This window comes from Ammodytes marinus (assembly GCF_949987685.1).
Source record: "Ammodytes marinus genome assembly, chromosome: 24".
Lineage (NCBI taxonomy): Eukaryota > Metazoa > Chordata > Actinopteri > Uranoscopiformes > Ammodytidae > Ammodytes > Ammodytes marinus.
The window spans coordinates 9,824,868-9,847,082 of NC_137228.1; the positions used below are offsets into that span (position 1 = coordinate 9,824,868).

Below are 22,215 nucleotides of genomic sequence, written 5' to 3' on the forward strand. Positions count from 1 at the left end.
AGTAGCTTGATTGTTTTTACATTTCTTAATAAATTACGGGAATAAATTAATTGAGCATCTGTATTTTCTGTTATCTTTTTAGTGTATTTCCAAATGTAATTATATATTAACATGTCGGCTATTTAGGCTTTTGGATCTTCAAAACTTCAAAATGCTTCTAAATATTTGGAAAAACAATTGACATTTTTCACCTTTTACTGCTAAAAATATTATTGTAGGCTCTTTATTTGTACTATTTTTGTTAGAGGTATAGAGACATGTATGCTGTAAGTTGGAGGTTTTTTCCACATCATATGCTCATCCCTTGGTGTGCTTTGAAATAGAAGGTGTCTGAAGGCCATCCTGGAGTGTGTGAAAGTGAACCACATGCCAGTGCTGCTGCTGCTGATACTCTGGAATCCTCTTATCATATTTAGGCGGCAATGATAACAGCTATCCATCCTCTTCATGCACTGCAAACCTGGACAGTAATGAAGATATGTATGTCATGAGGCTACGCTGCAGGAAGTACAAAGAAGTAGGGTTTGTAGGTGAAGGGTTAGTGAGCACTGCTGCCTCATCCACTGAGTGACCCTCCCTCACTCCTCCTACAGGAAAACACAGACATACAGTTTAACCGCTTTCACCTCCTCCTCCAGTGTGCACTTCCCCTTTAAAGTATCTGCCTCACATTTGACTGCTCGCTTGTGCTGAGGTGTCCGTCACTGAATCAATCTTAAAGCTCCTGAGGTTAATCGTGGACACCTGCTTGTGGATATGACATGCAGGGGAACAGGCTTTAAGTTACTCAGAAGAACTATTTGCATTTCATTTGTCAAAGGATACTTGAATGGACGGATCACCCCAAGGTAAAAGTCTCACTGGATTTGTTTGGTTATGTTTCTGCATAACATGAATTGCATGATTGCTAATTATTTGAACTGTGATATACTTTTTCATTTCCCGAAGGAAATTCATACCGAATGCCTCTTATTAGAAGAAAGCTCTTGAGGAAAAGAAACAAAAGTTACATAACCAGGAAGAAAGCATAAAATGAGGCCAAATTGCATTCCAGCTGTAATGTTCACAGGACGTTGATGCCATAAATTCCCTTTATTGAGCCGGTTGTGTGCTTATTGTACTTATTAATGGAAACACCGGAATGTTGCGATATTTATTTGAAATGTCATTATCAAACATAATGTTCACTTTATCACAAAAGCAATTGTTCCATTTTAAAATATTACTGTAAACATCAACTATAAAAAAAACTTATCTGGGAGAAAACCTTGCATAATAATGCTTAATCATAAAGCATATAGACATAAAAATGTTGATTATTGTGTTCTATAACGTTGAATTTAATAAATGATCTCCAGGTTATGTATCAATTTCTAAAATGAAAAAGGGATGAAAGGGAGGTGTAACTCCAGAGCAAAAGTTGATGAATAATTGAATGAAAGCTACCTCTTGTCTGTTAACGTGTTGTCTTCTCTCTGCTCGCTAACAAAGGGCTTAAATGTGTCTCATCGGTCAAGACATGACAGAAATCCACACGGCAGGCTATAACTGTTCTTTTTTTAATGTTTTTCTTTAGTTGCGGTCTGCTTAAGTTTCCTGCAGCTTGCCTGTTTTTCTCTCTAATACAAAGACACCAAAAAGAAAATATGATACATAGTTTAGGTGAATGTAAATAAATGGAGAGTCATTCTTGTAAAATCTTCCCTTTCAGTAAGCAGCGATTCTTTTACTTTACTAATTTTTTTCAATTGCAATTCCTCTGCAAGTTTCTCCAAGCTGTTTGTGCTTTCTTTACAAAGAAAGGGGTGTACATCGCTGGTTTCATCACGATACGATCTTAAATCGATTCATTGAATAACGATACAATATTTGTAATATCATGAAGTCTGGCGTGATAGGACACAACCATGTCAACTGACAAAAACAACTAAACTACAATTGTACCATTTTATTTCTGAGCTCTTCCAGAAATTTAAATGATATTCAATCCATTCTTTCAGTGGAAATAGTGTCACACACAGACATGAGGAGAGATTTTCCAAACAAAAGTGTATAGTAAAGACGGCGATAAGCATTATTGTTTGGGTGTTGCTTTGATACAGTTCGATCTTTCGCCAAAAATCATTATTTCGATCTATAGCGATGTATCTTTACCCCTCCCGACTTGACGTTCACTTGATACCCTAACCCTCAAATGTTTTATGGCACCATCTTCCATCTACTGCTCCCTAAGCGATGTTCCTCTCGTCCCCACAGGGTGACTGTATCTTGATGGGACTGGAGCCGGGCTGCACATGGGAGGAAGTCTGCTGATCAAGCACATGATGGACGGCAACGCCTCCAACGCTCTGCTCTCTGGGGAGCAGCTCATCTACGCCATCACTGTCCCGCTGTCCACCTCCATCATCCTGGCCAACCTGGTCATCATCCTGGGCATCGCCTGGAACCGCCAGCTCCACAACACCACCAACTACTTCTTCCTCAGCCTGCTGGTGGCCGACCTGTGCACGGGTGTGGCGCTGCCGTTCATACCCCTGATGGGCCTCAACCGGGAATTGAGTTTCAACTCTTGCATGGTGGTCCACATCTTCCCCAACTTCCTCTTCCTGGCGTTCCTTTTCAACCTGGTGATGGTCCACTACGAGCGCTACATTTGCATCGTGGACCCCTTGCATTACAACAACCTATGGATGCACCGCAGTTTCCCCCTGGCGTTGCTGGCTGTGTGGGCGCCGCCGCTTCTGTACGCGTCTCTGCCTGCTTTCGGGTGGAATAACTGGACCGGGCCAGATTGGAACGACTGCTGTGAGAACGGCCAAAGGACGACGCCGATATCGACCTGTTCAACAAATGGAACCGCCTGCTGCTCCTACCGGCGAAGTTTCCCAAATGCTTTCATCTACTTGGAGGTGTACGGCCTCGTCTTGCCTGCTATCCTCACCATTGCCGGCATGACTGGTCGAGTTTTGTGGATCACCCGAGGCCAGCTGAAGGACATCTGTCGCCTCCATCGCTCAGTGGAACGGGGAAGCCAGGCCTCAGACCGAGAGCAGAGGCTGAACCTGCGCTACACCCGCTGCGTGGTGGCCGTGTCGCTGACCTTTCTGGCGTGCTGGGTCCCCTACCTCATTTACATGCACGTCTGCGTAGCCTTCTTGATTAGCGACACCAAGTGGAGCTCCACCACTCACATCGTGCTGTCGTGCACCGGTATCGGTAGCATGGCGGTGGTGCCGCTGGTGCTCGGCCTGGCCAACAGGGAGTACACGGAGCCCGCATGCAAGCTTCTCCGGAAGCTTAGAGACGGATTGAGGGGAAGGACGCAGGGATCAGAGGAGGTGGCGGTGTGAGGAAATACTGATGGAAATGAATATTTATGAGGATGTATCTGCTAGAAATTAGTTTGCGAGGGTTGATGCTGCTTCTTTATAGTTTATTGATCAAGGCCAATACTGCATTTCAGTAGAGAAAACACATTTAGTTTATTCTTCTAAAATGTATGAATCAGTGTTACTATTTTAAGTTTTTCTGATGGTTAACTATTACATTTCATAATTTTAATTTTACACAATTAGGAGACATTAGAAAGATGAATAAGAATTATGAGAACTTTAAAAAAACCTTTGTTTAAAACAAGGGTTGGTTTTGCTGAGGTGTAGCATGTAGGCTAATTTCTTTTGAATTCCATGCCTTCAAGGCTTATAACTTGCTAAATGTGAAAGCTGAAATGTAAGTTGTCTTCTTGTATCAGTGCTGTACATCATATAAATAGGCCTACAGTATGTATTTACATACTGTAGGCTGTATCCTCTTTTCTATTTGTGCTGCCTGCTGAACAGGTCATAGATCTTCTTCATCTGTCAACCTTCCTCCCTCCCGCCATTCTGCAATGTTTATTCCAACGTCCCTCGCTGGTGTTTATCTATTATACTGGTATGCAAGTTGAAGAGGGAACAGGGATGCATCCACAGTCCGTTATACGTCTACAAGACATGAGGACATTAAGGCTTCAGCGAGAAGACACAAGGTGGAAACGGGTGGAAACCATCCCAGTGTTTTAAAAGTTGGATATGAAAATGTTTCGAGTTTCTGCCATATGTAAATAAAATGTTACGGGAAGAATAAATATCGTAAAAGCAGACTTGCGCTGCTCTTTGGGGGAAACATCTGCTGCTTGTAAACAGACCTTCATTTCGAAGGATACAACTTTTATTTGATGTGAGAGATCTATTCAAAGGGAAGTTATATTTTTATTTGACATTTGATTAAACACAGAATACATGTCATGCTATAATTTGTTTGCCCGATCACAATGTCATTTTTTAATGTGTACAGACAGTAGGCTGTGTGGGTGGTGAAAGAAACAGACAGTTCATGTGAGCTGATGAGGAAACCCATGATTTAATCTAATTAACTTTAGAGCAAACAAGTACACACTGTTATGGGACATAAGGAAAGATGGGGTATTATCATGGGATGCATTGTCTGTAGCCTATGTCTTGTCTGACTGTGTTGCTCTGCTAAGTCATGTTCCAGTATGTTTTCCACATTTCCACAATGTGTCTGGAAGTCAGGAGGGGAAAATGAAGACGGGACCAGACTGTCGGGCTCCAGCTGCTATCGTCAGACTGTTATTTAAAGTGGGAACCTTTAACTCCATTTACAAAAAACTGTTGTGTATGAATTCTTCACATAGAAGATTTTTTGGAAAATGTAATTGTTTGTTCTATTTCCTAGAACGTAAGGAGAAGATTGATACCACTTTGACATTTGTTTGTTAAATATGTAGCTGGAGCTAGCAGCCTGTTAGCTTAGCTAAGCCTACAATTATATATTGTGTGTGTGTGTATATATATATATATATTGTTATTATTTTAACAATAGATATGACATATATATATATATTTATTTATATACACACACACACACACACACACACACACACACACACACACATGTTAATGAATATGTTTCCAGGCTTTATGCTAAACTAAGCTGAACGCCTCCTGGCTCCAGCTACATGTTAACTGCACAGATACGCAAGTGATATCATTCTTTTCAGCCAACTCTTGGCAAATAAGGCGCAATTCCCCTAAATGTATTGATTTAAAGTATTACTCTTCATGTGTTTTTTTTTGTGTGAATGAAAGAAAGAAAGACAGAGCCGAGACATCATTGTTCATGTTGCTTTATCCATCCTTCGTATTCCATTGCAAAAACTTGTGATTACTTTGGCATATTTTGAGGTACAAAATGTGTCGAGGAAGAAAAAGAGAAGAATTAAAAAAGTTGAGGAGATTTGACAGCATTTCGAGGCTTGCCAAGCAACACTTGCCACATTTTGTAAAGATACATGTAGCACCACTGGAACAGGCAACACAAAAGGTGTTCTTGTATTCAGAATATGGAAAGCCATTTGAACATTGGAAAGTAGGTTTTTTTATTTCACAAAGACGTGTTCCTATTTAGCTGACAAAAGTACGAGATTACAAACTGAAAGAAATACACTGATGCTACTGGGAACACTGAAAATAAGAAACCTTTTTCAAAAAGCTTGACATAAACAACAATTTCTCCAACTTCAAGCCTTCAATTCTGGAAAGAAAAATCGTTCAACACGCCGAGAAGCTATAGTTACTGTTCACTACCAGAAAGCACACAAACTGAGGGGATTATTGCATAAAAGTCACTTGCATTAGGACTCTCCAAGCGTTTAATTAAACTTAATTAGAACTTTTCTTTGAATTAAAATTTTGCGGATATGCTGTAATGCTGCAGACGTATAGGGTTTGATGGTTAGTCAGTCTTCCGTATAATAGGAGCTCTCGGACACAACTCTGCCAGACTCCACATCAACCCGGATCAGGAGGCGTTTATTGGAGACAGGGTATGCTGGCAGGATGGTGGTTGCATGGGGGTATTCGGTAAATTCTGGGGCTTGTGGGTTCTCTGGCTGGTGTTGATTCGACTGCATCTGAGTGTCTGCATGCAAGCAAGGACTTGGATTGGTTGGTTTGTTTTTTAGAAATCTGAGCAGAAGAGAGGTTTAATTTTAGTTGGACACACAATATGAATCACGCATGAGAAAGCTGGTATGTATAAAATCAGATGCAGGTTTTTTTACTCTGTTAAATGTATTATGATTAGATTAAATGCATTTTCATTACACACATTTAGATTATTAATACTGGCATCTGTATTGAAAAAAAGTATAATGCACCACAAAGCAACCAAATGAACCCAGATATGCCATGCCAAGATTTTTAGGGGCTGCTAATTTAGGAGTAACAAAATCCTTCCTCACCTCCGTTGCGCATGAGGTAGTTCATTCTTCGCAGAGATAGAGCAGAGAGAGAATTAGTGCAAGATTAATGCATCCTGTCATACATTCAATTCAAAACACACACCAAGAATCTACCTCCCCCCAAAAAATCCCCAGTGCTCGTGTACCTCTCCTCTTCGCCCTCCAGCAGCTTGCGGTAGGTGGCGATCTCGATATCCAGGGCCAGCTTAAGGTTAAGTAGCTCCTGGTGTTCGCGGACCTGTCTGGCCAGTTCCTGCTTGGCCCGCCTCAAGCCCTCCTCCAGCTGGGCAACGTTGGCCCGGGCCTGGACCACGTTCTTGTCGCCGTCTGTCCTCACGTCGTCGATTTCCTTCTTCAGGGCCTCTTCCTAACAAGTCAAGAGACAAACAGATAAGGGGAAGATCAGGGGATGCTTAGATGCACTATAGGCGCTTACTTAGGCCAGAACTCTTGTTTTTTTTAATCCGTGTCATCATCACAACCTTTCTTGCGAGGGCTTCCAGGTCCCCGTTAAGCCTTTGGATAAGGCGCAACAAGTCGGATATTTCCCTTTTGACATCACGTACTTCTTGCTCACGCTCTCCCACATTGAGGACCAAGTCGTCCATCTATGGGACAGGAAAAAATAAACGCAAATGTGTGAATAACGTTGAGTAGGCCTATGTAGGCTTTAAAAGCATCTGTGAAAGCCAACCGCCAACCTTTCTCTGGTTCCACTGCTCGGCTTCCTCCCTGGTGCGGGCCGCCATGTTTGCATACTGCATCTTGGCGCCGTTGATGATCTCGTCCATGTCCAGAAAGCGTTTGCCGTTGTCACGCAAGACCACCTTTTCATTCTGCACCTGTGACTCCAGCTCCTTGATCTCCTGCGTGTTGAAAAGTAGAGTGTCTTATAGAGAGAAAGAACAAAACGAAGGTGAGAACAAACGTAATAAAATAAACGCCATTGTTACTTCATCGTAGCCAATTCTGAAGAAGTCCAGTTTTCCCATCAGGTCCTCCAGCTCCAGTGCCTGTTCCACTGTGTCCAAGTGACCCTCATCCACATACTGTTACACACACACACACACACACACACACACACACACACACACACACACACACACACACACACACACACACACACACACACACACACACACACACACACGTTAGACATGCAAACACGTGCAAAATCTATAGGCTATATGGAGTCGGCACACAGTGATGGAATTACTTCAAATATATCATTATTATGCCACTGTCTAATATATATGAAATGAAGATATGCAGAAACAACTCTTTTCAGTTAGTACCAACAATGGATTTGAAACTTTGAACCAATGCTGATTGCACCTTTTTGGTGATGATAAACTTGTTCTCCAGGTCCGCTTTCTTTAGCATCTCGTCTTCAAAGCTGAGACCAAAAGAAAATAGAGGGTTAAATATTAATTTGTGCCAATAAGGACATAATTGATGGTTAAAATCTGCAAATACTGGAACCAAAATCAAAAGATATAGACCTAGTGCAGGAACAATGGACAATATTTAAAGATCTAGACAGTGGCCCAGAATTGTGCCTAGTCATTCACTCTAAATCTGACCTCTTCTTGGAGTCTTCCACCTGGTCCTGCTTCTTGTTAAGGTCGGCCTTCAGCTTCTGGTTGTCGCGGATCAGGTTCTGGATCTGCTGCTCCATCTCGTTCTCCAGCTGCCGCACGATGGCGTCGATCTTCCCCGCGTAGTCGTCCTTCTCCTTCAGGATCTTCAGCTTGGTGTCCAGCTTCTTGTTCTGGTCCTCCAGGTGTTTCACCTGCGACAGAGACACAGTTTTACATCGTAGTATTATGCGGTTCACGTTGATGATGACAGGTAGGCCTAATAGATATTTTTTAGGACACTCCAAATATGTGTTTAGCCTATTATCCTGTTTAGGGGGTACACATACATGTGTTAAATCTCTTTTTATTTCTCCCAATCTACTCCAAAACCAACACTGTACCTTGAGTCTAAATTTACATTTTTATTTCAGGTTATGTTGACAAATTGTTGAATTGACTTGAGACTTAAAGTTACGTCATTGTCCACAAGGTGGCGTCCTGCATTTACATGCCCCACGTTTTAAATGAAGGTGAAGAAGCCTGCTGCAGAATAACACACTTTTTGTGGCCCCAGGTCACAGAATTCATGGCAGAAGAGAAGACAGAGGCACGGGAAACGAGCACAATTATTCAAGCTTTTTTTTTTTTCTATTCTTGTGAAATAGATTTGTTATGAACTAGTATGACATATTGCAAGTTTAAATGAGTGGTTAAAAAATAAACAAAGACAACATACAATAATGTATAATGCCCAAATAAATAAGATTATGCTATTTTAAGTAGCCTACCTAATTAAAATAAATATATTTTGTCATAGCCAAAGAAAAACAGGAAATATGTAAATGTAAAATAAATACAGTAGGCCTACTGTTTTTATAATTTTTTTTCTTCCTCCCTGTTTTCAGTATTTGGTATTTATAGATGAATCGATAATTTAATACACAGCCCTGTATTAGGCTAGCTGTCATGCAAATTATTAACAATCAATAGAATGCATGACATTATTCAACCGAACATAATACATAATACTACTAGCCTACTACTACTACTACTCATCATCATCCTCATCCTCATCCTCATCATCATCATAATAATAACCTAATAATAATAATAATATGCCTGCCTAATAGGCCTAATAATAATGTTATTTACAAACCTTATCAATCAGCTTGACGAACTTGTCGTTGAGTCCAACCATGTCATCCTTCTCCCTGGATTTTCCTGACGGGTCGATTCTGTTGGTCGGGACGCTTTTGGCCGGTCCCGAGGCGCCGGGGGTGAAGGTCTGGCTGCTGAAATCTCCCGGTTTAGACATGCTGCGGCTTGGAACGGTGAGCTGACTCAAACACACAGACAACGGCGAGCTGGAACACTGAGCAGATGAGCGCTGGATGTAGCCTACCTGCAGCCCCTTCCCATCACCTGATTTTAAAGGTGGACAGGGACACACCCCCTCCCCTCAACTCCAATCCAGAGACGCCAAGTACGAAATTAATGAGAAAAATGAAGATGTCAACATGAAATACCCGAATTTCCACTCTGTACCAGTTTGTGCTTGGCATCAGGAGCCAATGGCATCACTGGGGGCGGATTCATGCGTAAAAGTGCAGGTATAAATCCACCTGTACGCTTATTCATCACATCCACCAGGTGATTCTCTGTCTGAAACAAGCCTCTCTCATCCATCAGCAGTCATGCCTTCAAACACCGCCGCCAGCATGTTCGGTGGAGCCGGGGGAAGGGGCTCCCGGGCGTCCGTGTCGAGCCTGCAGGGGCTGCGCAACGTACTGCGCAACGACACGGAGAGAGACTCCGCTTCTCCCGTCGTTCCAGCGAGAGCTGCAAACACCGCCGCTGATGCGCCGGCTCCGGCCGCCGCTCCACCCGCCCCGGCCGACGACAAGCAGACCCTGCGCGGCCTCAACCAGCGGCTCACCGGGTTCCTGGGCAGAGTGAGGCAGCTGGAGGAGGAGAACAGCGATCTGGAAAAACAGATCGATGAGATTTTGGCCAAGAGGAAGACACCCGAGGGACGCGACTGGGATAAGGTCGAGAAACCCCTGGAGGACCTAAAGAAGCAGGTTGGTCTTCAGATAGATTTGTTCTATTTTTCTTTATATCTTGGAGAGCAAATAACCGATTAAACAAAACTGTATCTTTTTTGATACTTCTTTCAATTTTTTGAGAAATGCATTCAACATTTAAAAGCTAAATTAAGTAAATAAATGTTCTAAATAATGAGCTTAAAATATAGGCTATACATCATGCATTCTTCTCCCTAGATCAAAGACATCACCATGGAGAACGCCAAGCTGATACTCCAGACCGACAACAGCATCCTGGCTGATGAAGACTTCCAGAAAAAGTAAGATTAATTCAATCAACAATTAAAAAATAAATCCTAGACAACTAATGATGATGATATCAATACATTTTGATCCAAATGAGAAGTAAGAGTTCCTTGCCCCTCTGTGTGCAGGCTGGAAGATGAGAAAAAGGCCCGGAAGGAATTAGAGAAAGACCTGGACGACCTGGAGAAGACCCAGGAGGACACCAAGATGAAGCGCAAGCAGACGCAGGAAGAGATCGACCTGGTCAAGGTGGAGCTGGCTCGCCTTGAGAAGGATCACAAAAAGGTGAGAACCGGGGTACAAAAATTTCACTTCAATCTCGACTGAACAACTAAAGAAAATCTTGGAGAAAAAAAAATTAACGCAAAACGGACTCTTGTAGGACGTGGATGAGCTGCGTGAGAAGATCAAGCACTCGGAGGTGACGGTGGAAATTGACTCCCAGGATTCCAACCTGGGCGAGATGCTCAACAAGGTCCGCAGCCAGTATGAGAAGCAAGCCAAGAAGAACCTAAAGGAGACAGAGGAGTGGTACCAGGGCAAGGTAGGCTATAGGCCTATACACCACCCAACAGGAACCCATAGCCATGTTTTCTTTATTTCCTCCTTCTCATCCGTTCATCTCTGCATTTCCATCTCCTTTCCCTCTCCAGTTTGACAACATCAAGGTGGCGGTGGCCCAAAACAACGAGGAGTTGAACTTGGGAAAGACGGAGCTCAAGGATCTGCTCAAACGGAAACAGTTTCTGGAGATTAAGATCCAGGGTCAGCACAGCACGGTAACCATGAAAAACCACAAAAAAACACAAAATATTCACCCCAAAAAAGCATTTTCTATAATCCCTCAGGAATGGTAGAAATCGCCTATGGGGTTTTTGTAGTCCTTGTTTGGACAAGCCTTTCTTACGGCCCTGTCATTATAGCCTGCTGTAAATCTGACATGTTTGAGTCCACCGCTGCCACCTGGATCTGCTCTTGCATAACAAAACAATACACTTAAAAGAGGTTTGAGGTTCCAGGGAAGTCACAGCGATAGAACTATCAAAAGAGATTTGAAATTTAAAAAATTTAATTAAATGAAAAAGACCTTTATGCCTTCCTTTACAGATCCAGAATCTGGATGAGACCCTGTTGTGCACCAAGGTAGAGTATGGCAGACGCATGGCGCCTCTCAACCAGGCCATCCGGGACCTGGAGGCCGAGCTGAAGGAGGTGAGGGCACAGGTGGAGCGCCACGGAGAGATCAACAACGACCTGCTGTGCGTCAAAATGAAACTGGAGCAGGAAATCAACAGCTACCAAAAGCTGATTCAGGGCATGACAGCCGATCCCGAAAGGTGAGAACGGTCACGGTTTAGATAGCCTTAGCCTACAAATCCTATTTGCTCAAGTGAAATGACATTGGTGGTATACTTTATACTGCTACTCTACTAAATATTCTACTTTTTACTCCAAACTACGTACATTTATCTGATAGCTTAAGTCACGCTACTAGTTACTTTATGATTTTGGATTTTTGTACATGAAAAATATTAAAGGTTTATCAAATATTGTCTATACACCAAACACTGACTAGAAATGAATCGGCCATTGACTATTTCGATTATAGTTATTTTGAATGCAAATATGTAAAAAACAAAAACAAATGTCATGGCTTTTAATACTTTTAATTAGCTTTCATGTTAAATCCTGCCTTATAAATCCCTTGACAGCTCGGATCTTTCTTTAGAGGATGCGCTGACAAGTGGTAAGTTCTGAATCCCCGCCTGAAAAGAAAATGAAGCACAAACTTGAGAGTGATGTCACAATGCTTGAAATCTAACCCCAACACAGCACATTTTGAATTAAATCATTTTGAGATAGCCATTTATTTGCTTTCTGGTCGAGAGTACGCCAAGAAGAAAAAGAGTGGTGTGGATTTTCTCGTTGTAGCCTACTCTGTGTCGGAAAGAAAATAAACCTATTTCCAAAAAACATCGAATGACTCCTTTAAAGTAAGGCATGTCACCTGACTGCACTGGTTAACACCATCCACAAATTCTTGACGATTTTAACACTTCTCACTTTCAAATCAATCCCAAACAAATGCAATATAATTTCTGTAGGCCTATCTTGTCTTTTTTGGCAAATGTTGGTGCCTTGTTGACTCTCCAGCAGCACACTATAACCTTATAAGGTTAAGGGAACTGTTAAGGATGATTGTCACAATTATTTGCTTGAAACTTGTAAAAATCTGATTCCAGTTCAGCAAAAGCCTGACGAGAAGCTGCCCACACAGCAGGAGGAGGTGAAAGAAGAAGCCATTGGGAAACAAGACAAATCCACTCCCCCCAAAGCCCCTGAGGAAGCCGATAAAGCCCCTGAAACAGCTGAAGGAGACCCCATAGTGGCTCAGAAGGTCGCCGTCGGCAACGAAGCGGCTCCCAGCAACGGCCCAACCAAAACCAAAAAGCCCAAGAGTAAAAAGAAGAAGGATTCCTCCTCTTCTTCCTCCTCCTCCTCCTCCTCATCGTCGTCCTCCTCTTCTTCCTCCTCCTCCGATGATGAAGATAAAAAAGAAAAAAAGAAAAAAGCCGAGGGCGAAGTGGCCCAAGCTTGATCTAGAACTAGCTGTTCCCTGCTTTCTGTTGTTCTGTTGCTCAGGCAACTTGTCATATTGTCAAACATTTAACGCTACTGTGAGCTTGTTTTCTCAGATGTCTGCAAATAAATGCATTTGATTATGAAAGAAGGATACCAGAGCAGTGTTTAATTTATTCCGTATGTGGCAATACACTCACTTACCTTCATACCATACACTTAAATAATCACAAAGTGCAGTAGCCTACTTCTCACCGGGGATAGACTACCTTTGGAGATAACAAGGTGAATGTGGAAGACTAGCACAGCTAATTTGAAAAATAGAAATTTGGATTTTTCTTTTAAAATAAGACTTTTATGTGTGTGCCACAATAACAAAACTGATTATCAATAATCCATCAATGTTTGACACATCCAGTATATAAGGAGCTCCTACATACAGTATGTATTATTCTAAGTGTAATGTGAAAGAAAACTCAACCAAACCTTCTAAAAAGAAGAACAAAACCTTATATGAAACTAATATTACAGTCAAAATATCATGTTACCCATTTCACCTGTGGTGTTCAGTAGCTTGTCAGGAATTGAGTCCAGAAGGTTTTTATTCGCCAATGAGTATCAGAAAATATATGATTCATTTGAATCATGTTTTGGCATAATGTATCATCAGCCTGCAATGCAAATAAAAAATGTATTGGTCATACATATTGCACAACAGGACAAAGTCGACATCTATACTACAGTTAAAAAATATTTGTCTTTAAGAGCCTTTAAACCCATCAGTAATTAAAAACACTTAAGCCAGAGATCAAAGTGGAGAATCACCAATATTTAGGTTAATTTAAGAAATTTCTTGAGGAAGATTTGGTCTTTTTTGTGATAAATGTGATAGTACAAAGTACAAAGTGAATTAAATGGGAATTTTGCAAACCGCACACACTACTACCAGCTTCTTTTTTTGTAAGAGTGATTTATTTTTTTTCAAATGACAATGGTACAGACGACATGAAAGCACAGACAAGAAGGGAGGGGATTGAAATCATCCAACACATGGATATCGCATGATAAAGGTGGGTGGAGGGGCAAGCAAGAGTACCAAATGGAGTAAAAGATATCGTATCAAAAATTTTTGTTTTTTTTTCATATATATATTTATATAGGACTAATAATTCTCTTTAACTATGCAAAGCGAGGAATGCCCTTTTTTCCCATTTATCTTGAGTCGTGGGTTCCCCTAAGTAGAGCCATTAGACATTATTATTCATTGAAAAGAAGAAAAAGTATAAAGGAAGTGGACTGGACAAATTTTTTTTGGGGGGGGGGGGGGGGGGGGGATTGGTTTGGGGCGTTTCGAGGCGTCCTGTCCGATTTGGCGTGGAGTCTCAGTGTAACGCGTGTTTTGGGTGTGTTCCAGAGAGGTTTGTATCTTTCTGGTGGGTAGGAAGGGGCAGTCTGCCTCAGCGGGAGAAGGTCTTTCCACTGAAAAACATAACAAACAGAGGAATCTTACAAATCTGGATGTTACAACATACTACAATTATGTTTCTCTTTCATTCTTTGTGCATGCTACTGCTTAGTTTCTTCCTCCTGGTGAGGGATTCGTGGCATGCTTTAATCTTCTTCATGCCTTTACCAAACTAACTATTGTGATCGATTAAATATTTTGTAGAATTTGTTATCTGACAATGTTTGTTTTGGAACCTTTCAGTTGAATTTTTTGAAAATGGTGAACATGTCATCTTATGGGGGTTCCCTGTTTATTCCAGTTATACATTAACCACAGGACAAAGACTCTCTGTGCTCCAACAGACTGTAGATGTTTACCAGCTAAACTATTGTGTATTTATAGGTTTTAACAGAGCGGAGAGCTGTTAAAATTCCTTTCTGAATTACTTCAAATGCTGCAAACACGGCCACACACACACACACACACACACCTCAGACCAACACAATAAAGATACATAGATGCAGACAGCAGCAAAGACGCAACACAGTTTATCACAAAGCTGAATCTGTTTTGGTTTTGCTTCTGTCGGCAAACACACACTCATGAGTCACTTTATATGAAGTTAAGGTGGCCACTTACGACATGGTCTTCATCTCCTTCTTCTCTGCGTCGGGTCGAGCGCGGTTCAGCACCTTGAGGAAGTCTGACGTCTTGGCCCTCATGCGTGTGTGAATGTAGGCCTGCAGGGAGACACACAACATGGATTCAGGGTAAAACAACATCAAACATCACAACGCAAAGACCTTTCAACTCAGAAAAATAAGACATCTGAATTGTGTGTCCACACACACACACACACACACACACACACACACACACACACACACTCTCTCTCTCTCTCTCTCTCTTTAATTAGGGGTTTACAGTCCATTTGAGCATTCTTCAGAAGCATGTCGTATTTTTTTGTTTGCGATGATTACACAAACGCCCACATGGCGCTCCGAAAAAAACTGTATGGCCAGTCAAGCTGGTAGGGCAAGTCGGCGGCACGGAAGGGGCTTTCGTTTGATCTCAGCTATGACCAGACTCTCTATTGTGGAGAAGGTGCAGTAAAAAGCCTCTAATAAGGCTTGTTTGTAGCCTGTGATTATAGCAGGATCGCAGCGTTAATGGCACAAAGGTGAATTGCACAAGCGTTAGAGCCAAGTAAAAAAATCTAAAAGGCCTCATTTGAAAATAAGAAAAAAAGGTGTAGAGGTAGGCACCATTTGCATTAATAGAACTGTTTTTAGACACTTATATGTGCTGCTAACTAGGGGTGTAACGATACATGTATTTGTACCGTACCGTGACGGTACAGGCACGTATTTGGTGTTACAGAGGTGGACCGCGGTCCGTTCGTGGCGTACATAGCGTTAATATTATAGCGAATGTACAGGCTTGTTTTGCGGTGTGGAACTTAAAACTTGTCGTCGGAGTTCCCCCCGGACCATTTAGCCTCCGGCTCGCTCTCGCGTGCGCAGTAGCAGCCAGCGGTTTAGAGTATCTCCTTATCTCCATGGTGAGCACAGCATGAGGGTGCAGTGTTGCTAACTTAGCAACTTTTCAGACCCCTCTGGTGACTTTTTTTCCAAAAAGCGACTAGCGACAAATCTAGCTACTTTTTCTGGTGTTATTGGTGACTTTTGGAGACTCTGTTGCTAAAGCATGTATCGCTCTTTACTTCTAAACGAGCAGCGGGTGCCTCCCGAGGCTCCTGCCCCCTCCCAGAGCACTGACAGGCGGCCGAGTCCTCACGCAGCAGTCCCTCCCAGCTGCGGTCAGAGCAGGAGATACACACCTATCCGCTCTAGTGTTCCGTTTGCATCCCTATTAGCAGTTGTAGTAGGCTACCCCTCTTTTCTTTTACAGTCTATGAGTGGTGCAAATAAAAATGTTATACAGTGCTATTGAAAAGAGTGCGAACTGCATGGCGAAAGACAACAGGAAACCGGAGCTTGCAGGCGTCCCCCTGTCATTCAAATCCCGTTTGAGGGATAACTTCGCAATAAACTATTATATACTCTCTCTCTCTCTCTCTCTCTCTCTCCCCTCATAGCTCCAAAGAAAAACCTGTTGTTCTAGTTTACACTACCTGGGAATCTTATCTACTGTTTGATCAGGACAGACTTATCTACTGTCTGAATCCATCATCTTGTTCAGTGAATTGGAAACAGAAACTAAGACAAACTTAACCTCAACTTTTCATGTTTATTTATTTATACATTTTAATCAACTGAAATTGTGAGTCTGGCACATTGCCTGAGTTTCTGTTTCAGGCAATTCTTTTAGATTTGTTATGCATTTTATGTGTATGTTAGCTAGTTACTGACAGCTAAAGCTGTTCATTCTCCCTTAACTATGAACCGTACCGTACCGTGACTTCAAAACCGAGGTACGTACCGAACCGTGACTTTAGTGTACCGTTACACCCCTACTGCTAACCCTTTTAAAACTGAACTGACCTTAGAGCACTTTATGTGGTAGTGCAGGTAGTCCCTGAAGGTGTGGATGAGGTTGATGGTGTTGTCTCTGGCATTGGCATTGGTGTGACGTGGGAACAGGACTGAAACATATTTGAAAAGTACATTGAGTAACAAATTAGTAAATGAGATTAACAGTCCTAGGAGGATAAAGCCGATGTGTTAACGGGTGCTGCTGACCGAAGGTGATGTATCCAATGTTGTCGCCGACGGCGGCGTCCGTGTCCTTCAGCTCCAGCGGAGGCTCCCTGTGGCTGAACAGCACCTGGGGGGCTGTGTGGCTGGCTCGCCGGCCCTCTTTGAACTCCTACACACACACACACACACACAACGGCCAGTCAGTCAGTCGGTGTTACACCACAGGTTTTAAAAGCCACCTGTTTGTTGAAGCTTTGGTGGTTTTAGCCAATACAAGATTTTACAGCTATGAGATAACTTAATGATATATATGACTGACTTACATTTACAAGGCCTAAGTCAAATATAACCTTCGTCAAATATTTATGTAATGACTTTTTTGCACTTGTGACCTCACACACCTGCATGAAGACTTTGCCGATGATGACATCATCGTCGTCTTTGAACACCGTGCTGAAAACCACCGTCACCCTGTCTTTCTTGGCCTCCAGGTACCTGAGAAGACGGGAGACATTTCGGAGGTTAAAAACAGCAGAAATTGCACATAAAATGAATTGGGCCTTTTGAAATGGAGCTCTTCTGCCTTTTATAAAAACGTGAACATTTTTCTAACTCCCGGCCCCCTACACGTACATGGACTCATCGTCTCTGTAGTGGACCACAGCCCTCTGCTCGCCCTCTCTGCCCTCCTCCTGGAACTTGAAGTACTTTTCAAACACAGAGGCAAAGCAGTTCCTCTTCAGTATGCCCGCCTGGTGGACCACGTCCGTTTTATTGGCTGGTAGGGCGTCCAGGTCGTAGAGGAGGGACACGTTGTAGCCTGGGAGGGTTGGAGAAAAGATTATAGACATGAGCAACAAAGCTGACATTTAATACTGCTTTGTGGCTCTAAAAGCAATCATTTTAATCTCTAAAAAAAGATCAGTAACTTTTTGAGAACTTACCGGCCTCTGTATCAACTAAGAAATTCCCATAGACCCTCTTGAGCAGCTGAAATTAAAAACATATATTTTTCAATCGTACTTCTCCAAATACAGTTTTAAACGCATGTTATTCACAGAAAAAGCATGACACAAAGTAAGAAGGAGAACAGAAACTTTAAAAGGTTAAATCTAATGCCACATGCAAGAGAACAAGACTGTAAAAGCTTTTAAAAGCTGGATATTGACTTTATTATGTACAGAAGATTATGTACACTTTGCAGGAAAGAGCTGCTATGGCTGCAGCAAACTTTGATGCTGGAGTAAAGGAAAGGGGGGGGGGGGGGGGTTGACGATAAGGTGCTATCGACACGTTCAAAACCGGCCCTTACATGTTCAAAGTTGTAAAACAAACCAGTGACTATCATAGCCTGTGGGAATCCTCTGAGACGATGTGGCTTGAGTTGAGAGACTAGCCAAAATTGCAGGCCAATAAAGGCAGAGACAGACATGTAAACAAACGGGATGTGTAACAAAAGACGGGGAGGAAGGAGGCGTGTGTGTTGATCTGGGAGGGGGTCCTCTCTAATGTGTACCTGTCACTGTGGCATGAACGAGCAGTAATATGCAAATCCAGCTCAGGTATGGCACGAATGGACCGCCAGAAGGCAACGGAATTATCACACACTGGCTCACAGATATTTTCAAAGGGCTACAATAACTGAATGTGACATTGTTGAAGCCTGCCCTTATACCTCTGCTCTTTAGTTTCAGTGAAAAAGAGGAGGGAGGATGGTTGCTGGACGGCAGCCAAGACACACACACACACACACACACACACACACACACACACACACACACACACACACACACACACACACACACACACACACACACACACACACACACACACACACACACACACACACACACACACACACACACACACACACACACACACACACACACACACACACACACACACACACACACACACACACACACACACACACAAGCACTTCCTCGCCTGGGGTGAGTCACACAGACCCACTTCCTGTTTCTACCAGAAGCCTCGGCCGCTGCTGCTTTTTTTCCTTACATGGAAACAGAGCTCTTCTTGACGTGGAGCAGTGCGTGTGCTCAGATTGCATTCTTGATTTAGTTCAGCTTTTTTTTTCTCAATACCCTATCATCTTAGATTGACAGCAAAACCTCCCTATCGGCACTACTCCAGCCACACTGTTTTCATTGCTAGAGCCGTGCATGTTGGCAGGGAGACCGCAGGTTTCAACAGCTCACCTGCTGCTCAAATAAAAGAATTACCATTGAGATTAAGAACTGAGAGATCTGTCTGAAGATAGTCTGCACTGCAGGTCAGGGTTTATTCTCATAGCAGAGGAACAGTGAGAAAACCACAACTGCACTTTTAAGAGACTTCAAGTTAAGACCTTTAAGGGTTTTCCAGGACTTGCAGACAACCTGGTTTGTGTTGAATGTGTATGTGTGCACTTGTTAAACTGAGTATTGGTAAGGCCATGTTTCTGCCTCCACCAACACAGAGAAGCATTATTTAGCTCTTCTGTGTGTGCGTGTGTGTGTGTGTGTGTGTTACCTCATCAGCCCCATGCTCCTGCAGCTCCTTGTAGAACTTCAGGGAGATGCTGACCATAATTTTGGTCTTGTCCCCGTTGGGGTTTGAGATGTGGTACAGGACGCCATCGAAATCTGGTAGCAGAGGTGAACAACATTAAAACTCCTAAAACGACAGGTTTGGTACTTAGACAAAAATGGGTTGTCTTTATTGGTAACCTAAGTACAGTAAAATGATTTCAGTCCATTACACGTGAGATGGAACTCTCTGTGTGATCCAGCAGCGAGTACTGGCAGGGTCGACCATGTGCAACAGGCTCATCGCATAATAGCACTGGTGTAATGACAGAAGCAGCACTGACTCAAATATTATCTTATTTTCTTGCTGCTATACAGAATGCTGTTATGATGCAATTTGAGCTCACCTGCGAACGTCACATCGACGGCCTCCGGCTTGGTTCTAAAAAGATAATATAAAAAAAGATTACCCAAACCATTAACAAATAATTTGGTTTACATAATATGGTGCAGCTTACTCTGTCACAACTCTGGCATAGTGACAAACTGCAGTTCTGATACCATTAATCAATACATTTATTATTCCCTAGTCATGTTGATTGATCGGCCGATAAATAATTTTTAATTTTTCACATGTGGCCCAAATACTGTTCCGTTGATCTGGCATTTGTAGGCAAACTATGCTACCAATTATTACGAAAAAAATACGATTAATAAAATCCCACTTCCTAGGATTTTTCTTACTACTTTTAAAAGACTGACTTCAGACATTTTAACACCAATACATTTTTTTTTTTTACATTTACCTAATCAATGCCCAACCTTTAATAAACAGGATTTTGGATATTCCCCCCCCCCCCCCCCCAAAAAAAAAACAGGACTCAATAAACATTACTTTTTTAAATAAATTATCACCTTTACACAATTTTTATGGGTGAACAACAGAAGTTAAAACTTGTGATTTTAAGGGGGACGCTGCAGCAACTTGTCCAGGCTGCATACGGATACTACAACAGCTGCTTCAGGCTGTGCACAGGCCACAGACTTGACTCGGCATGACTAATGAATGCGGAAGTAGAAGAGACATGATGGTACGATGGTTACAGCAGGTTAGCTGCTTCTGTGTTGCAGATGGAGAGTAAATAAGTGTCCCTTTACTTAATTGAAACCGATATACTAATACTAGTTAGCGCATCAACAAACATGCTAAACCATGGTTAATGACGCAGGATATGAGCAGTTTGTAAGCAACCTAAACGTTCCTACATTTCCCACTTTGGTCATATTTGTCAGTGTCAGGTAAGTGGTTGCAGAAATATGTAAAATAAATTGTAATTTTGCGTCAAATGAGTGTGCCAGAAGCGCCGGGGTGGGATAAAATCCACTGGAGTGTTACGGACAATGTTGTTACACTGTGGTTAATGACACCGGATGTGAGCAGTTTTCCAGCCAACTTTACGTTTTAAAATGTCCCAATTAATTAATATTTATCAGTGTATAATAATAAGTAGTTTTTTATTTTGCCTCAAAAGGAGTGTGGGAGTAGCGCCTTTGGGGATAAACTCCAATGGGTTGTTACGCTAAATCTGGCACACAGTGAACGCGCAGACACACCCCAGCTGTAGGCTAAAAGGACCGACGAGCTAATTCAATGGGTATTTTGGTTTATTTTGAATTAAAAATAAATAAAACTTACTAGCCTAAGTGTGCAAGTCTGCAAACGTTTATTATAAGCCCCTGTCGTTCCTCCATGCTACATTGAATGCAACTATCGCCTCTAAATAAAGAAAAAAAGAAAAGGAGGAAGCTAGCTGTGGTTAGCATCGGTAGCCAGGTGTAACAAATGATATCTCACCCGTTGCACGCGCCGTCAAACTTGAGCGACAGCGTCTCCTCGATGATGCGGTTATTGATCTCGAGCAGGATCATCGCAGCGGAGGAAATATAGGGGATGGCTATTCGGTGGGATTAAACCCGTTTTGTGTCAAATTTTCTGCTAATTTTTTTTCCTCCCTTGACAGAACAAACCGCTTCCGCCTTCTCTTCCGCGTATTTTGCAATCAGGACCCCTTAACATGAAGACAGCCGCGATGTTGCCTGTAATAAATTCGCAATTACAATATTAATCATTATTAGGCTACTGATGATGATAGGCAATATAAGACAAGCAATGACACAAGCAATGATCTTTTAATAAAAGGTTTGCTAACCTATTCTGTGTTTATTCCACACGAGCCTTCAGAAGACAGAGATGGATGAATTTGATAAAAATGTTGTCTAATAAATTAGAAGAACTGTCCTCACCTCAATTTCCATCCCCTCTCACCACTAAAGAGAAAACGTATCTTCCAGAAATGTACTACATTGTATAAAAGCGATAAGAACCTCTCCTTTCCAGTTCCACCAAATGTGAAAAATGTCAATTGTCAAGTATGAAGAACAAGATTGACCCATATAGGCCTAATGACTTCTTACATCAAAAATTGTATTGAAGTTTTATTGTCTGTACCTTCTGTAATTCAGATGTCAAAACTATAAAATATGTTTTCTTGTCTTGCTGTGTAACTCAAACCTTTTGGGATAATTTATATATAAATTGGCTATATAAATTATATATATATATATATATATATATATATATATATATATATATATAAATACAGTCCCCTCCAATAGTAACAGTGAGGCCAATTCCTTTCTTTTTGCTGTAGTCTGGAAACATTTTGGTTTGACACAAAATGATGAATATGAGACAATAGCTCAAC

General features: G+C 42.0%; 4 protein-coding genes across 4 annotated transcripts; 2 read left to right on the top strand and 2 right to left on the bottom strand.

The window, feature by feature from the left end:
• Positions 1-778: 778 nt before the first annotated feature.
• LOC307269616 (G-protein coupled bile acid receptor 1-like) lies at positions 779-3,350 on the top strand (the record flags this gene model as incomplete). Its single annotated transcript, XM_080052614.1, has 2 exons — positions 779-848; positions 2,257-3,350. The coding sequence occupies exon 2, from the start codon at positions 2,295-2,297 to the stop codon at positions 3,348-3,350; it is 1,056 nt and encodes a 351-aa protein (XP_079908740.1). The 5' UTR covers positions 779-848; positions 2,257-2,294.
• Positions 3,351-5,800: 2,450 nt separating this feature from the next.
• LOC307269876 (intermediate filament protein ON3-like) lies at positions 5,801-9,199 on the bottom strand (the record flags this gene model as incomplete). The annotated part of the gene is made up of 9 exons (XM_080052958.1): positions 5,801-5,982; positions 6,305-6,330; positions 6,451-6,671; positions 6,787-6,912; positions 7,006-7,170; positions 7,258-7,353; positions 7,640-7,700; positions 7,888-8,096; positions 9,041-9,199. The coding sequence occupies 9 exons, from the start codon at positions 9,197-9,199 to the stop codon at positions 5,801-5,803; spliced, it is 1,245 nt and encodes a 414-aa protein (XP_079909084.1).
• A 370-nt stretch (positions 9,200-9,569) lies between these two features.
• On the top strand, positions 9,570-12,669 carry LOC307269745 (keratin, type I cytoskeletal 18-like). The gene is made up of 7 exons (XM_080052774.1): positions 9,570-9,965; positions 10,167-10,249; positions 10,364-10,520; positions 10,618-10,779; positions 10,889-11,014; positions 11,343-11,572; positions 12,479-12,669. Exons 1-7 carry the CDS (start codon positions 9,579-9,581, stop codon positions 12,492-12,494), a joined length of 1,161 nt encoding a protein of 386 aa, XP_079908900.1. The 5' UTR covers positions 9,570-9,578; the 3' UTR covers positions 12,495-12,669.
• Positions 12,670-13,765: 1,096 nt separating this feature from the next.
• arpc2 (actin related protein 2/3 complex, subunit 2) lies at positions 13,766-21,497 on the bottom strand. Its single transcript, XM_080053201.1, has 10 exons — positions 21,306-21,497; positions 19,858-19,892; positions 19,455-19,567; positions 17,867-17,912; positions 17,556-17,742; positions 17,324-17,417; positions 16,965-17,091; positions 16,767-16,867; positions 14,902-15,002; positions 13,766-14,294 (listed from the first exon to the last, which is right to left on the bottom strand). Exons 1-10 carry the CDS (start codon positions 21,377-21,379, stop codon positions 14,273-14,275), a joined length of 900 nt encoding a protein of 299 aa, XP_079909327.1. The 5' UTR covers positions 21,380-21,497; the 3' UTR covers positions 13,766-14,272.
• Positions 21,498-22,215: the final 718 nt, after the last annotated feature.

Bases quoted from the DNA above. Each gene is read 5' to 3' on its own strand.
- LOC307269745 (XM_080052774.1), top strand. From the start codon at position 9,579: ATGCCTTCAAACACCGCCGCCAGCATGTTCGGTGGAGCCGGGGGAAGG. The intron at 10,521-10,617 runs GTGAGAACCGGG...GGACTCTTGTAG, and splicing joins TTGAGAAGGATCACAAAAAG to GACGTGGATGAGCTGCGTGA. The intron at 11,015-11,342 runs GTAACCATGAAA...CTTCCTTTACAG, and splicing joins TCCAGGGTCAGCACAGCACG to ATCCAGAATCTGGATGAGAC.
- arpc2 (XM_080053201.1), bottom strand. From the start codon at position 21,379: ATGATCCTGCTCGAGATCAATAACCGCATCATCGAGGAGACGCTGTCG. The intron at 17,743-17,866 runs GTAAGTTCTCAA...CAACCCTCCCAG, and splicing joins CTTAGTTGATACAGAGGCCG to GCTACAACGTGTCCCTCCTC. The intron at 17,418-17,555 runs GTACGTGTAGGG...CCGTCTTCTCAG, and splicing joins TACAGAGACGATGAGTCCAT to GTACCTGGAGGCCAAGAAAG.